Source organism: Alligator mississippiensis, chromosome 15 (genome assembly GCF_030867095.1).
Source record: "Alligator mississippiensis isolate rAllMis1 chromosome 15, rAllMis1, whole genome shotgun sequence".
Classification (NCBI taxonomy): Eukaryota; Metazoa; Chordata; order Crocodylia; family Alligatoridae; genus Alligator; species Alligator mississippiensis.
In genome coordinates this window covers 16,714,756-16,730,380 of record NC_081838.1, presented here as the reverse complement: position 1 = coordinate 16,730,380, position 15,625 = coordinate 16,714,756, and the positions used below count along the sequence as shown (strand labels likewise).

At 57.4% G+C, this 15,625-nt stretch overlaps 1 protein-coding gene across 1 annotated transcript; it reads right to left on the bottom strand.

The window, feature by feature from the left end:
- Positions 1-1,920: 1,920 nt before the first annotated feature.
- Positions 1,921-9,830, bottom strand: CRABP2 (cellular retinoic acid binding protein 2). The gene is made up of 4 exons (XM_006275867.4): positions 9,646-9,830; positions 4,371-4,549; positions 3,368-3,484; positions 1,921-3,121 (listed from the first exon to the last, which is right to left on the bottom strand). Exons 1-4 carry the CDS (start codon positions 9,713-9,715, stop codon positions 3,071-3,073), a joined length of 417 nt encoding a protein of 138 aa, XP_006275929.1. The 5' UTR covers positions 9,716-9,830; the 3' UTR covers positions 1,921-3,070.
- Between the last annotated feature and the right edge of the window lie 5,795 nt (positions 9,831-15,625).

Here is a 15,625-nt window from a genome sequence, read left to right as displayed (position 1 = left end):
ATTCCAGAGCCCCGCGCGGCCCCGGGCAGCCCAGCATCTGGTCTCAGTTACCGGGAATGATGGCGGAGTTAGAGGGGCTGCAGGGCAAGGGCGACCAGCACCAGCTCCTGCACTTAATCGAGACCAAACCTCCCGGACGTGAACTCTGCCGAGAGGGTCAGAAGCAGCTCGGAAAGTCATTAGCTCCCCCAGAGCTTCCTGGCAGTCTTGTGGGACAGAGCCTTCTCCATGCTGGCTGTAGGAGGATATCCCTTGGCCCGCTTAGCCTAGGTGGGGGGAGGGGGAGGGGGTGGCCTGGGGCAAAGAGATGAGAACCCAGGAGTCCTGATTCCCAGTCTTCCCCAGTTTAACCACTAGAAATTCCCCTTCCCAGTGCAGTTCATGCATCCTGACACCGTCACCCCCTGCTCTAACCACTAGCCCAAACACTCCTCACACCTATGGACAGAGCCCCCAGTTTCCAGATATTCCCTGTTCTGAGCCCCTAGATTGGAAAGAGCCCAGGCGTCTTGGCTGCCCCCCACAAACCGCCTTCCCTCTGCATGTCCTGCCCACGGCACTCGGGACCCGTCCCGCCCTGCGTGCCAGGGAGCCGGGCGAGCCTGCTTGATCCCAGCTGGCGAGGACGAGGCCTTTGTTCTCCGCCAGTTTTTCAGGCTTTGATCTGAGCAGGCATGCCCCCGCGCAGAGACAACAGGCAGGCGGAGAGGGGCTGCGACGGCACTGCAGCCTCTCCCTGGCCGTTTTGTGGATCCGAGACCCTAGGGTTAAGCCCCAAAGGCTCCAAGCAGATCTTTGAGGATCCTCTCAGCACCTCATTTGCTGCGGAGCGGGGATGACTCCTTCCTGCTCCCCGCAAAATGCTGCCCCTGCCTGGGGCATCTTCAAGCCAGGCAGCCAGAGGGTGACAAATGGCTCCATTATTGCAGTGGCAGCTTCTGAACGAGGCCTGGAAAGAGCAGGGGGCGAAGCCAGAACAAAGCAGCAGCAGGAGAGAGCCCCAAAGTGTCAGGAAGATGTATGAGGACCTGGCTTCCACATGCTAGAGACAGCTGCAAAGCTCAGAGCTGGACACAGGGCTGAGCCCTGCAGCGGGCTGGAAGAATCCCACCATCTTGGCCAGAGCTCCAGTCACAGTCCCCCACTTCTTCACCACCAGCAGCCCCAGCTCCCATTGCACCCCAGTGTTTGCAGGGTCTCCCTAGCACAGCTGGGAGCCCCCAAGGCTCTTGGGAGATGACCTGGGGGCATCTGCACATGGCTTAACCCTGAGGGATTGGTGCTTACCCACTGCCCCGTCTGCTGATTCCCAAATGCATCCCGGCAAGGGGAGCTGGGCTCTTCCTCCCCCCCGCAGACAAGGATGGGTATTATCTGCACCCCTTGACTTCCCCATGGAGTTAAATCACCCCTGGGGTTTGCAAGGAGGTTGGGCTGGACACAAGGGAGAAACACCTGTGAGTGCGCAGCCTCACCTCCGCAGTGCCCCAAGCAGCAGTTGCTTCCTTCCTCTCCAGCAGCATCGACAAAGTGAGCAGGCACCTGGATCGCCCTTTTTTATATGTGTGCAAGAGCTCCCATCATGCTCTGCTCTTAAAGGGAAACTCACACCAGCCATGAGTTTGCCTTCCTGCCCCTCCATGGTGAAAGGGGAGAAAGCATGGTGAGCAGGGCCTGTCTAGAGCTAGCCGTGCCCTATCAGCCCACCCCACAGGCACCCACCACCCCTGGGTTCAAGATATCCAGGGAATACGGCCTGGCTGGATCTCCTCCGAATGGATCAGACGTCGTCCTAATCCCGGGAGGAACCCCATTCTCCTCTCGGTCTCAGCAATCCCCCATTGTCACAAGCTCATGACTTAATGCTGTAATGCTCACAAGAAATGGTCCTAATTTCCAACCATAACCAAGACAAGGAAGTAACTTGTGAGACATTTATTAAAAGAAAGAGGCGTCCAGAAGGACACGACGTTCAAGGCAAGATCCCTGGAGGCCTGGCTGGCTGGGGCTGGGATTTCTTTTGTGGTGTGGATTGCTTCCTTTTTAATAAAATATTAACAAATAAATACTCAAACAAAGAAAAATGAGGATAAACTACCAGGACAGGAGACAGCGAGCGAGCGAGCAAGAGTTTCAAGGCTCTACATGGGGAAAAGAGCATGTCTAGACAACACTACAGGTTCTTCCTAGGGGCATATGAAAAAATATTCTGTATAAAATCAAAAATCAAAGCCAGGGGAAATTAAAAAGGAACGCACAGCACTTTCCACTTCTCGTCTTGAACTGTTGTCTGGGGGCGGGGAGGGAACCGGGGAGGGAAACCTCCATGGAGGGGGAAGGATCCTGTTTGGACAGGTAAGATCACGGACAATTTTGGCGAGGCCCTGGGACATGGATGCAGGTTGGAAAAGCACATGGTGCTTGGAGGGGGGCAGGCAGGCATGGAGATGGCTTTGATGGGGCAGGAGAGGCAAAGGGAGGGGTCTAGTCAGGAATTGGGGGAGATGGGGTTGGAAGGAAGTCAGGGAGCAGGGCTGTCCCAATTCAAGGATGACCCCAGTTTCCTTAACGCTGGGCATCTCCTGCATGTGGACGCTCTTATTCCAGTTTATGCACAAGTGCTTGCACCGCTATTTCTGGCAAAGGCAGCACAGCTGGGCTATTCCCTGCCACCCCAGAGAGCAAAGGGTCCTTCAAATTGCACTGAAGGCATTGCGGTCTTGCAGGCTTCCAGGGTTTGGGCAAGCTGCTAGGCTCCCACAGGCATCAAGGGGCAGCTGGGTTTGCAGCAGATGGGAAAACTGTTGGTGTCATTGGGCAAATGGGAAGGGTGCAAGGGTGAAGCACCCACTGCTGGGGCTGGACAGGACAAGCCCATGAGGGGTTAATCAGAGTTGCTTGAACCCTGCTGTGCCGGGATGGGATGGAGGTGGCAGGGCAAAGGGGCAGGGGTGATTGTGGAGTGGGGCCTCTGGGGCACCTGGGTTGGGTCTCCATGCCAGGGGTCTTGGAGGTCTGTGGAGGGGGCAGGATTGGGGCCATAGGAGCCCGGTGCGGCCCTGCCGGAGCCTCACTCCCGGATGTAGACCCTCGTGCAGACGACATCATCAGCTGTCATGGTCTAGAAAGGATGAGAGTGGATGTCAGGGGATACCAGGGCCCGACGCCCACTGCTGGGGCATCGGCACTACATCCTGGGGCACCAAGGGCCCCAATTCTGGACGTAGGGCCTGAGCACCCTTAAGAGAGCCTTGGTGAAACAGAGCAGAGGATGGGAAGGGAAATCAAGGTCTCTGATACACTGGGAGGGATTCCCCCCCGAGTACCCCCTTGGGGTTAACGCTTCGCACGCTGCAGTTGGCCTTACCAGGATGAGTTCCCCGTCATTGGTCATCTCCCTGGACCAGCCTGTCTTGGGCCCCTCGCCCTTGAGCAGCCGCTGCTCACACACCATCTTGTTCTCGCTCTCCCATTTGGCCAAGCTCTGCCAGGGAGGAGAGGAACAGCAGGGCCTCGTTAGCGCAGCCAGGTGTTGGCCATTTGTTCCACCCTCTGGAGCAGGCGGATGCTGGGTTTGTCCCCACAGGGTATGTTTGTGTGTGTGTGAGATCAATGCAAAACACAGATAATGGGGGCATGTGCGTGTGTGTGCACACGTGTGTGAGATCAACACAGAGCACAGATAACAGGGGGGTGTGCATATGTGTGCATGTATGCGTGAGATCAATGCAAAGCACAGATAACGGGGGGGTGCATGTGTGCATGTGCATTTGTGCATGAGATCAATGCAAAACACAGATACCGGGGAGCGGGGGTGTACACACACATCATACCCAGTGACTTGGACTCCAGAAGATACATGTGCGTGTCATATAAAAACAGCTGGAGTCCAGGGGCAGTGCACGCAGGTGTACACATGGGTGTTGCACCAACTAAGCTGGACTCCAGGGGTGTGACATGGTGGACGTGCATATGCAAGTGTCGTGCTAAGACAGCTGGAGTCACAGGGCATGGGCACATACCTACATGTGCATGAGTCACATGAAAAGAGCTGGGCATGCACATACACGTATCATGCTAAGAGGACAAGTCTTGGGGTGTGTGCTGGCACATACATGTGGAGGTATCATGCTGAGAGCTGGAGCCCTGGCAAGTGTATGCACACACATGTGTGTGCAAGTATCACACTAAGAGCTGGAGTCTTGGGTTTGCACAGGGTGTCTCAGACCCAGCTGGCAAAAGCCCTGTTTGTTGCAGCGCCTTCACACCCTGTTCTGCCCTGGGCTTTGATGGGTGCAGAAGACCCCAAGCCAAGACCTGCCCCATCCAGGGTCCCCCCCGGCAACAGTACAGCCCCCACACCCCCTCACCTTGCACGGCCGCCCATCCACAGTCTGCTCCTCAAACTCCTCACCAATCTTGAAGTGGATCTCGGTGGTGCGCACTGTGGTTGAGGTCTTGATGTAAAAGGTCTCTCCGTCCTGCTTGATCTCCACTGCCGGCTTGGAGGCCGCGGCCACTGCGATTTTTCTCAGCATCACATTGACGCCTGTGGAGGGGAGCAGGTCAGGCCACGGGTGGGGTGGGACCCCATGAGCAAGCTGGCGTGGGGCAGCTGGCTCCCCTGAGGCTGGGAGAAGAGAGGACCTCTCCCCAAGAGGAGTGGGAAAGCCTCAGGGTAGCACCACAGCCCTGGCCCTGCACATCTGGGCTGCAGGTGAGTTGCGGCATCTCCCTCCTGCAGGCCAGCGGGGTCAAGTGGCTCTCGCCTGCCTCGGAGGGGGGCTGATGGGCTCTGCAAGTCAGCCGCCATCCTGGGGGCCACTGTGGGGTTATTTTTCAGCGAGGGGAATGATTGATGACAAGATGCACGCGCGTGCACGTGCACACAGACACACATATGTATACACACCCAGGCACAGAGACACACAGACAGACAAGACACTCACACAGACACAGATGTGCACAAACACACCCTGACACACACACGCATACACACACCCACACACAGATGTACACACAGATGCACCCAGACACAAGTGCACAAACAAGACATGCACACACAGACGGACATGCACACAAATGGACACATACACACACGGACACAGATACATGGAGAGAGACATGCACTCACACACAGACACGGATGCATGCACAGAGACACTCAGATGCATGCACACATGCAAACAGATGCACACACAAGACATGCACACCTAGAGACATGGACAGACACATGCACATGCATACACAGATGCACATGTGCACTCACAAGATATGCACACAAGAACAGAAACGTGCGTACACAAACACAGATGCACATATATCATGCACACAGAGACAGACACATACATGCAACCATAAATGCAGACACACACGTGTACCCACCCAGATGCACACACAGACACAGACATAGAAGCATGCACACAGATGTGCACACCCGCCCCGCCCCCCCCCTTGCAGACAGCCATGCAGACACATGGGCATTCACTGACATGCCAGGCAGGGGCTAGGGGTGAGGAGGGGGCAGGATGAGCCCTGGTGACCCACCCAGCCTGCTTGCCCAGGGCTCCATGCCAGGAGCTGGCCCAGCTCCAGGCTCCCCTGCTGGGGCAGGGCAGGTGGGTGGGAGGCTTCCAGCCAGGGGTGCCCTCTCCTTGCCCCCCATCTCCATGATGTGCAGATCAGGGGAGGGAGTCATCAGGATCAGGCCAAAGGAGGCGAGCAACCCAGCTGACAGCACCGGCTTACCCCAGCTCAGGGGTCTGGGAGCCCCCAGGCGTGCGACATCCCTGGGTGTCACACGAGGAGGGGGGGCCGCCGTGCACTGAGCCCTGGGAGCCGGATTAACCTCTGGCCGTGGAAAGCTGCAGGGCAGATTTTTCCTGGCAGAGGTCTGGCCGTGAGCCCCAGGGCCCAGCCCGGCACAGACCCCCCATTGTTCGGCCTGCCTGGCGCCCCCGCTCCCACGGCCGGGCTGTTTCGGGCTCTCCCCTCCCAGCTCCCAGTCCCTGGCTCTGGCCTGCAGCTTCTTCTGGGGGGTCACTGCCACCACGACATGGGGGCTGCAGTCGAGAGGGGCACGCCAGTCCCAGAAGGAGAAACAGGACATGGGTGAGTCTTTTTCTGGTGTCCAGCCTGCAGGGCGAAGGGGACAAGGCAGAGGGCACACGTGTGTGCACTGTGCAGGAGGGCGTGAGGCACCCCACCCTGCTGAGCTCCCTGGTGGGAGCTGCACTGGAAGGACCCCAGGCAGCGTTGTGGGCTGACACCTTGTTTCCACTCCTGGCGCTGCCAATGACTTTCTGGAAGACCTTTGCCAACTCCCTTGGCCTCCCTGCCTCAGTTTCTCCAGCTGTGGAATGGGAGCGAATGAGGCAGGGAGGGGCATTCACATGGGCAAGGGGAAGAGGCAGAGCCTTCAACCAGAAGCCTCGGCCGCAGCTTTGTGGGCCTCATAGCAGTGTTCCCCCTAAGCTGCGTGGCATGCGTGGCCACGCAGGCGTCCTCAGGCCACACTGCCAGGCACGCCTGTGCAGTCGCACACACCACGCAGCTTAGAGAATGCTGCCTCACAGGGCTCCATGAGTGCCTGTAAAGCCCCAGCTCCAGGAATCACACCAGCTCTCGTAGGAAAAGAAAGCAAGAGTCAGGACACGCAGGGCCAGAGGGACTGAAGAAGCCCACCCGCCACGCAGGGCCAGCCTCAAAGCCCAGGTGCCCTGGCGAATGTGGCCCCAATGCCCTCCCGAGACCCCCACCTGGCATTTCTCCTCTGAACTGGCATACGCAAGCGGCTGCCAAGTAAAGCGATCTCCAATGGGGGCCGCAGGAGGAAAACCCTGACAGTCCCTCGGGTGTTGTCAGGGGGGCAACTGGCTTCGCACACGGGTTGGGGACCCTTGCCCCCCGCCCCGCCTCACTTGGCTCTGTCCCAGGCTGAAATTTAATGACTCGTTATCTCATCAGGCCCTTTCCATGGAGTCCCCCCCTTTCCCTCGCAGCCAAGGTGCCAAGAGAGATCCGCTTCCCCTCCGGCAGCTCCGATGCCAATAAAACCCAGGCTGATAAGAGCCGGGACCCTGCTTCGCCGCCGTGGGAAAGGCAGAGATTTACGCTATCGCTGGCAGATTTATTTCTCCGCCGGGCTGGGCTGGGAGAGGAAGGGGGGGTGCGGGAGTGAAATAGAAGCAAGTGATAATTATCCCCAAGTATTTCGCGCCGAGCCCCTCGGCTGGAAAATATTCTGCTCCATCCGTTGCAGGGGGAGGGGGCGCGGGCAGGGTGTATCCCCATCCTTAGGGGCTTGGGATGGGGTTGCATGGAAGCGGGTAGCCGTGGAGGCCTGCTCCAGGGAGGGGAGGGAGCCACTGTTGCCCAGCAGGTTTGGGAGCGGGAGAGCAGCTCTTCATTGTTCTCCAGGGTTGTGGGGGAGGGGGTTTCCATTGTTCTCCAGCTCCTGCTTGCTAGGTCTGTCCTCAAGGCAGCTCCCTGCCTCCAGGTGGGATCCAGGGTCAGCCAGACCCTGAGCCGGATCCCCTCCTGCCACAAACCACCCCTTCCCCAAATGCCACTGCCAAGCCCCTCCTGCTCCCCCATCTCACATCCCCCCCCATGCCACTGCCAGGTTCTTCACCACTCCCACCACCCTTGGAGGCTCCACCGGGTGGTGGATGGGCTGCCTCTTTGTACCTCAGTTTCCCCTCCTGAAAAACACAGAACAACCCCTGGCAATGGGCAACACTGGGGTCACCAGCATCACCAGCAAAGAAAGACTTGGAGTGATAAAACTGCTGTTGGAGGAGATGGTTTCCCCCGCCCCAAGCTAAATATCTCCAGGCCTCTCCCTCCAATTCAATGCCACCAGGAAGCAAAGGGTTAATTTGGGGTTTCCCTTCCTCTGCCACCGACTGCCCAGGGGCCCTTGGACAAGTTGCTTCAACTCTGCCTCAGGGCCAGGTCTGTAATACAGGAGAAGATGCCCAGCCCTACCCCAGGTGGGGAGAAGGGATACACCCCTCCCAGGCTGCAAGGGGCTGGTCCAGCCCTCCCGGCCTGAGTGGGTTTCAGGGGTGGGGGGGGTTGTGTCATATTGGCTGACCCCAAGCAGCGCTGCCTGTTTCAAGCTCAGCTGGAAAAGCCTGGTGCTTTTTAAAGCCCGGCTGCCTGGGTTCCACCAGCCCCCCTCCAAGATGCAAAGGCAAGAGGGGCTGAGTTGTCAAGGAGCAATTTTACCCTGGGGGAACCCTCGGTGCTACCACGTGCTTCAGATGCCAGGTGGATCTCTGAGCCTCAACTCAACGTCACTCCCATTCCACAGATGCAGAAACTGAGGCAGCGAGACAAAGGGATTTGGCAAAGGTCTCCCAGCAGGCAGTGGCAGCGCCAGGAGTGGAAATGAGGTGTCACACATAGCACTCCTCCCCCTGAGGTGCTCAGTAGGGTGGGATGCCTCATGCCCACCCACACGGTGCACATGTGTGCCCTCTGCCTTGCCCACTTTGCCTTGCAGTGGGCACAGGCCCAGACAAGAGCACCCTGGGGAGCAGGGGGCACGAGGCTGCTTGTTGGCAGGGCTGTGAGGCCCTGATCCCCAGCCTTGGGGCGGGGGTCTCTGCAGGGACACGTGTCCACTCCCGAGCTGCATCCCATGAGCACCGCCGGAGCCGAGCCAAGCCAGACAGCTGTTATAGCAATCCCCGCCCTGCACCCGGCCGCATCCAGCAGCCTAGCCCTCAGCTTGGGGGATATCATCTGATTGCGACATGAACGCTGCCAGCCAGGCTTGTCCTGCGATACCACTCCAGAGCCGGGGGGAGGAAATCCAGCAGCTGGCGCTTGGGGAGGGGGAGGTGGAAGGAAGCCTAGACGCAGCCTGGGCCAGTGGTTAGAGCAGGGGGCAGCTCAGGCCCGGGATTCTTAGCTTCTGCCCCTGGCGCCAGTCCTGGGCTTCCTGGGGGGTCTCTGAGGCCAGAGACTTTGCCTCCTTAACCATGCCTCAGTTTCCCTATCTGTACAATGGGTGCACGCGTGGTCCCCACGTGCTGTGGCGCCCCAGGGATCCAAACAGGGATGGCTCAGGCCTGTTCCCCACCCCCCCCCCCTTGCATGAAGAAGCCCTTTCAGGAGGTGAAGATACAGACTGCGATGGGAAGGGTTCAGCGCACTGGCGCCTGCTCGGTGTCTCTTACAGGTGTTATCGCTCCTTCGCTCCGACTGCAGGAGGTCCGCGATGGCCCTGGCGCACACACACACACATATGCACACTCGCACTCACACTCACACACCCGAGCTCTGTGCATTGTCTGGGACCAGACCCAAGCCCCCGGCTCCCTCCCTTCCCCAACTTGAATGTGCTTCTGCTCTTGCTAGGACCTGCGCAGCCCCATCTCCCTCCCTGCACCCCGCGGTTCCTCCAGCCTGGGGCATGGAGCGGGGAAACTGAGGCAGGCCGGCTCAGGGGACTCCCCCCTCCCGGGCAGGGGGCGGCTGCATCCACCCCCACCCCCTGGATCAGAGAAGGGGGTGGGGGGCAGACAAAACCCTCCCCACCTGCAGCAGCCCGGGTTACTCCGGACTGAGCCCCCACATCAAGCTCAGCACGAGCCCCGCGGGTGCGGCTCCGCAGCCCGACCCATTGCCGCTCACCCAGCGCCTTGAGCAGCTCCTCGAAGTTCTCCGAGCTCTTCATCTTCCAGTTGCCGGAGAAGTTGGGCATGGCCGGGCCGGGGTCTCTCACTGTCTGCTGGGCGTGGATGGCTCCCGAGGCGGCTCCCCCGTCCCTGCCCGGCCGCAGCCTCCTCTCCCGGCTCCGCCAGGCTTTCTCCCCCCGCTCCCGCTCCGATGTGTCATTTTATGGCTCAGCCGCCCTGTCTAGTCCCTCCCCCGTGCTCCTGGGAGAGGAGGAGAGCAGCTCCCCCCACTCACCTGGGGGCCCTCCCCTTCTGCCCTTGGTCAGCCTGGGGGACCTGCCCAAGGGCTTTGGGAGCCTCCAGTGCAGAGGGATCATGCGGCCCCCAATCTCCGTGGCAGGGGGCACAGCCCCATCCTGTGCAATCCCATGTCTAGGACCCCCCCACAACAGTCCAACCCCATTCTCTCCCATCCCAGACCGGGTTCAACTGAATGGGTTTTATCTGCCCCACTCAAAGCTCCACTGGGGAACAGGGATCCTGGCCTGAACCCCCAACAGCACCTAGCACCGGTGGGTGCTCCTGTAATTGGTGCAATATATAGATCTCTCCCTATCTATTGGGATGTCTCCCTATCTATAGATAGGGAGATATATGGTCTCATTTTAGGGGGGCTGCAGTCAGGTCAGACCCCCAACATGCACAAGTGTTGGAGCAGGATGCGGCATTTCCCAGGCATCTCGGGGGGCTGTGGAGGGGACCCCAATCAGCGCCTGTCTCTGAGACGGGAAGAATGAACCCCTCTCTGGGGGCAGGCTGGGGGCAAGCCGGAGGGGTGCTGAGGCCGGACTGGGGGGCCACCTGGGTGTTGGGGGGTCCCAGGACCTGGAGCGAAACAACAGCTCCGCCTGGTGGCACCGAGCAGGAGAGTCCCCGGGCAGTGGCAGGGCTGGTAGGCTTTGCTGGGGTGGGGGCACTCATTTACAACTCCCTAGCAGTTAACGAAGTGGGATCATTAGGCCAGAAGTGGCACCCCCAGGCGTGGAGGGTGCCAGCCTTCTGCTCTGGATGAAGGGGCTCACAAGACTACCCCACCCCCTTAGGATGCCTGGGTTCTCTTCTCCGGAGATCCTCCCGCCTGCTCCTTCTTTGTCTGCCTCCTTACCCGGCTGGAGGACGGACTCTGCATCTCTCTGCGCAACCCCTGAGCTCCGTCACAGTCAAAATCCCTCTGGGATGTGGGGCTAGGGAAACTGCTGCCCCATTGCAAAGTGCTCTGAGCACTACAGGGTGCTAATCCCTGCCTGTCACCATGCCCTTACACCACAAGAACTACCCTGGGGTAAGAGCAGACACACATGGGCAGTGACCACAGAGCAGCCAAGGCCCTGACAATTTGCAACTCTCCTGGAAAAGCTGTTTATAGGGTCCTGAGGACAACCTTACAAATACCCATGCGCCAGCAGGGTGCTTGTATTGAAGACTTTCTCCAGCTCGTCTGCTCCGACATTGTCCCCTTTAACAAAAAAAAAAGGGAGACTGCCCTGTGCTGGGGGAGAGTTTGCCTTGGCTCCCAGCCTGAGACAAAGTCAAAAGATTAACAACTCATGCTGGATTAAAAACCCGGAGAAATTAGGCCGTGCTAACGCCTCATGAATTATTCTCCCAGCTTCCTCCAGATTCCCGGGCTAGACAAGGCAAAAATATCCAGGTTCGGAAAAAGAGCAGACCTCCAATATCACCAAATCCTTCTTGTTTTGCTCTCAAAAGCACCTTCTCCATGCCCTCTCCTGCCTGTCCTGTCCATTGCTGACCCAAGGAATCGGCCGTTTTGCACCCAGGGGTCTCCGAGACCACTGAGAGGGGCTGGAAATGTTTGGTCCGGCACTACAAATAAGCTATGCTCTGACAGCGCATAGTAGCAGATGTTTTAGAGCAGGGATTCTCTATGGGAAGGCCCTGGGGGTGGGCTGCAAGATCTTTTTAAGGGTGCTGTGGCACAATATTAGTGAATTTAGGTGCAAACAATTACGCATGATGCACAAGAAAACCCCCCCAGAGGATACTAATAGGAATCCAGAGCTCACAAACCTGTCTAGGATCTCTGGGATCCCCTTGCAAAGGGCAGAAGTGCTCTAGGCACCTTCTCATAGTGAAAGTGAGTAGGAGAAGAGCTGGGCTTTTCCAGGGGAGGGGAGGGTCTGCCACCCACTCTGACCTGGAGCTTTCCATCAATAGCTCTCCAAGCAGTTGGTATCATTACTCCCATATCACAGATGGGGAAACCGAGGCACAAAGGAGTCTAAGGAGGTTGAGAAGCACGGCTTTAGGGAGACAGGATGTGTCCATAAACGCATAGAAAGGGGACCTCAGAAAGGACCTCAGGAGGTCACATCTAGTCCGACCTCTTGCTCCAAGCAGGACCAACTACATCATCCCAGCCAAGGACAGGACATGACCATCCCCTCCCATTTCAACCTGATAAATTCCCCACTGAAACACAGGCAATGTTATTTGTGCTTTTGTAGATAAGTCAGAAAACCAGTAAACCAGCACCACCGAAACCCAGAAACCTTCCCACATGTTGGCTGGGATGTTCGTACCAGACCCCAGTCCTGTCCGTAGCAGACCCCGCATTGACACAGGCCCCGGTCTTTGTCACCACCTCTCTTCCAAAGCCTCCGCACAGCCTGGGAAGCAGCAGGGTTTATCCCAGTTTGGATGTGGCTCTTTTTGGATGGCCTTTGCAACTAGTCACCCATCTGCAGGGCACAGGAGAGAGCCCCTTTAACCATAAAGGAGGAGCCTGCCAGTGATAACCTGATAAGGCTGCATCGTTGTCTAATGAGATCTGTTTCTCTAATTGAGGTGGATGGTATCAGTAGGGTGAGAGCCCTGCTTATCCTTTTGCCTCCCTCTCTAAGCAGGGGAGAGGAGCAAATTCTATTTATCCATCAAATTGCAGCAGATTAGCTCTCTGCACAAATCATCCAATGTAATTAGCTCCTCTGATTAGATCAGCTAGTTAGTTCTAACTCCTCAGGGTCTAGTTAGATGAAGGACTGGCATCTGCAGAGCAGGACCCATCTCCCTGCACAGCTGGGGGTGTTTCGTTGCTGTGTGTCACACCCGGCATTTTGTGTGGGGTGTTAGAAAGAGAGAGCGCAATGTGTGCATCTCTCCTTTCTCATGAAGAATTTACTCTTTGCTTCTTTCAAATCATGGGTGTTTCTCTCTACCTACAATTAAAATAATTTACAGTGAAAAACTGCAGGGTCTGGTCCAGTGGTTACTAAGAACAGGCCTTGTAGCAGGCTCTGTATTTGGAAAATGGGGTCAAGATTTTCTTCCCACCCTTTGTCTGGTCCAGATCCTTCTCCTCCTCCCCTGCTGCCAGCTCTGACCTGGAGGTTGCCACCAATAGCTCTCCAAGTGTTGTATAAAAACAGTTAGTATCATTACCCCCATATCACAGATGGAGAAACTGAGGCACAAAGGAGTCTCAGTGCCTCAGTTTGAGGCACTGAGACAAACTCAGTTTCTGCAACTGAGCAAACTGGGGAAACCGAGGCACAGGGTGGCAAAGGACTTGCTCATCATGAGTACCAACTGCTGCTCTGCCCTTTGGGCCACACTGCTCTTCCCAGCATGCACTGCACCTCACCATGGGTTTGCGAGACCAAATTCCTGATGGGCTCCAAATGCATCAGTGCCAAGTCACCAGGGCTTGAAACTCATGGAGGGAAAGGGAGGATTTTCTCCCTGTCCCACCCATCCCAAAGTGATCAAAAAGCTCCATATGTCCCATAACATTTTTGGCCCTTTCAACTCTAAATGCCTACGATTATTTTTTAAATGAAACACTGTGAGCTAAACACAAGCCAAAAGATCCTGCAGTGATTCCCACTCCGAAGGCATCTGAACAGCGCTCAGCCCCCTCCCCTCGAAGGCTCTTGGGGTTTTCTCGGCTTTGCAGGGAAAGCTGGATGGATTGTTTTTCCCTTCTCCATCTCCCCCTGCCCACCCCCACCCCCACCTCCCGCCCCTAATTTCTAGGCTGCGATTTTCACAAGCCAAGTTTGGACCTGGAGTGAATTTTTACTGTCAGGCATGAATCCCCCGAAGAACGGGATTTATAACAAAGCAGGCTGACATAACCTTACCTACAGCATTGCAACGGCGACCCCCAAAAAATCCAGGGAGGGAAAGTATGATGTTACCCGCGAGCTATTGTGTGCAAGACACTGAGGTTAGAGGCAGACACAGTGAGTGTGGGTGGTCGCATCTTCGCCACATTCGACAGGCTTGCAAAACACACGGAGCGGGTGCTGTATGGTGCCTCCCAGCTCAACACATTTGATTGCAGCCACTTCTGGGGTGGAACGGGGTAGCCGTTTAACCCTCAGTTGCAAAGACCATGTCCCCGAACCACAAGGGAGGGCTGGAACAGCTGCACTCAAGCCTGGAACAAGGTGCCCCACCGCCCTGAAATGCAGCCAGCTCTGGGGTGGGGCACAGACAGCCACCCCATGATGCTACAGAACCTGTTTCAAGCAGGAAAGGAACAGGGTCCTAGAGGTAAAGGTGCATTCAGTTTAGGGTGGAAAGTAAGGATTGTTCTCAGCAGTTGCAGGGTGGGAAAAGGAGGACACGAATCGATGCAGGCTCCAGGATCCGATGGAAATAGAGCAGAGAGCAGGAAGCGAAGGGCTCACCGTGAAGCCGATCATCTCCTGCCTCCCTTCCAGTGCTACAAAAACCCACCTAAAATGACGCAGTGAAGACTATGAACCTCCTAATCTGACCCCCCCCAACTATCTCTCACCCCTGCCGTGAAGCAGACAGCAGCTGCCCCACTTGCCAGCTGTTGTCTCAGGCTCCCTGCACACTCAGACCCGGTCACCCGGGGCAGGGGGCCGTCTCCAAGGTCCCCTTTGCTGTCATAACCCCTGGAGAGTCAGCTGCTGGTTTCCATTAACAGCACTGGAAAGAGAACCCAGGTGTCCTGGTGCTAGCCCCTGCTCTAACCACTAGCCCACCTAACTCCCTCCTGGAGCTGGAAAAAGAACGCAGGAATCCTGAGGGTCGATCCTGGGTGTGGGCAGCATCTTGCTTTGGTGCTAGGTCCCCTGTATCTCCCTGCTCACTCTTGCTGGGAGCCTGGACAGGGCAGGGAGAGGAGCCCATCACTGGGAAAGGGAATGCAGCAGGTCCATGAACAAGGGCCAGGCGGGAGTGCACATCTGGAAGGAATTCGGCTGGGCAGGCCTGAGAATCCCTTGTCCCGTCTCCCCCACCTCCATCTTCCCGCTTTGTTTTCCTGGCAGCCCCCGGGCAGGCGGGCGGCTCCGAGACAAACATTCCAGCTTCGCTCTGCAAATAAAGCCAAGCGGATCAGACAGAGGGGGGTGGGAGGCCGGGCTGGAGACCCACAGGCACCCCGCAAGGCGGGTGCGTCTTGCCCCCTTCCCGCAGCTGGATGGGGCTCTGAAAACAGTTGGATTGAGCCTCCCACCCTGTAGCCCCCCCACTCACAGCCAGGACCCTTGGCGATGGGCCATGCACAGGGTTGCTCAGCACAGCCAGAGACCCTGGCCCCAGACCCCACGGCCCCAGACCCCACATCCAATTCCATGATAAGTACCCCCCAAAACCCCTTCCACCCTCTTCCCTGGCCCCCCACATCACCCAGCCTGCTCCATCCCTGACCATTGTAAGCAACCTCCCCACTTAGCCACCCCAAGGGATAAAGCCCCCCATCCTCCACCCATCGCAGACACGAGCTCTAGCAGCAGAAAAGCCTTTTCCTGCAGGCATCACCCCGATGTCTTTATCAGGGCCAATATTAGCATTGCTCCGTCCCCTGAACCGAGATCCTGCTTCAAACCTGCCAGCCCATAACAAGGTGTCGTCTACAAAAGCAAGACCCCTTTCTCCTTCTGCAAGGAACAACCATGTCCCCCAATGCTTCTTCCTTGAAAAACTGCAGCCCTGCC

What these genes read in the sequence shown, in the direction of transcription:
- CRABP2 (XM_006275867.4), bottom strand. Translation starts at nt 9,715, where the DNA reads ATGCCCAACTTCTCCGGCAACTGGAAGATGAAGAGCTCGGAGAACTTC. An exon ending in GGAGCTGCTCAAGGCGCTGG is followed by an intron (nt 4,550 to 9,645) that starts GTGAGCGGCAAT and finishes TCCCCTCCACAG; the next exon opens with GCGTCAATGTGATGCTGAGA. An exon ending in TGGATGGGCGGCCGTGCAAG is followed by an intron (nt 3,485 to 4,370) that starts GTGAGGGGGTGT and finishes CCTCCCTGGCAG; the next exon opens with AGCTTGGCCAAATGGGAGAG.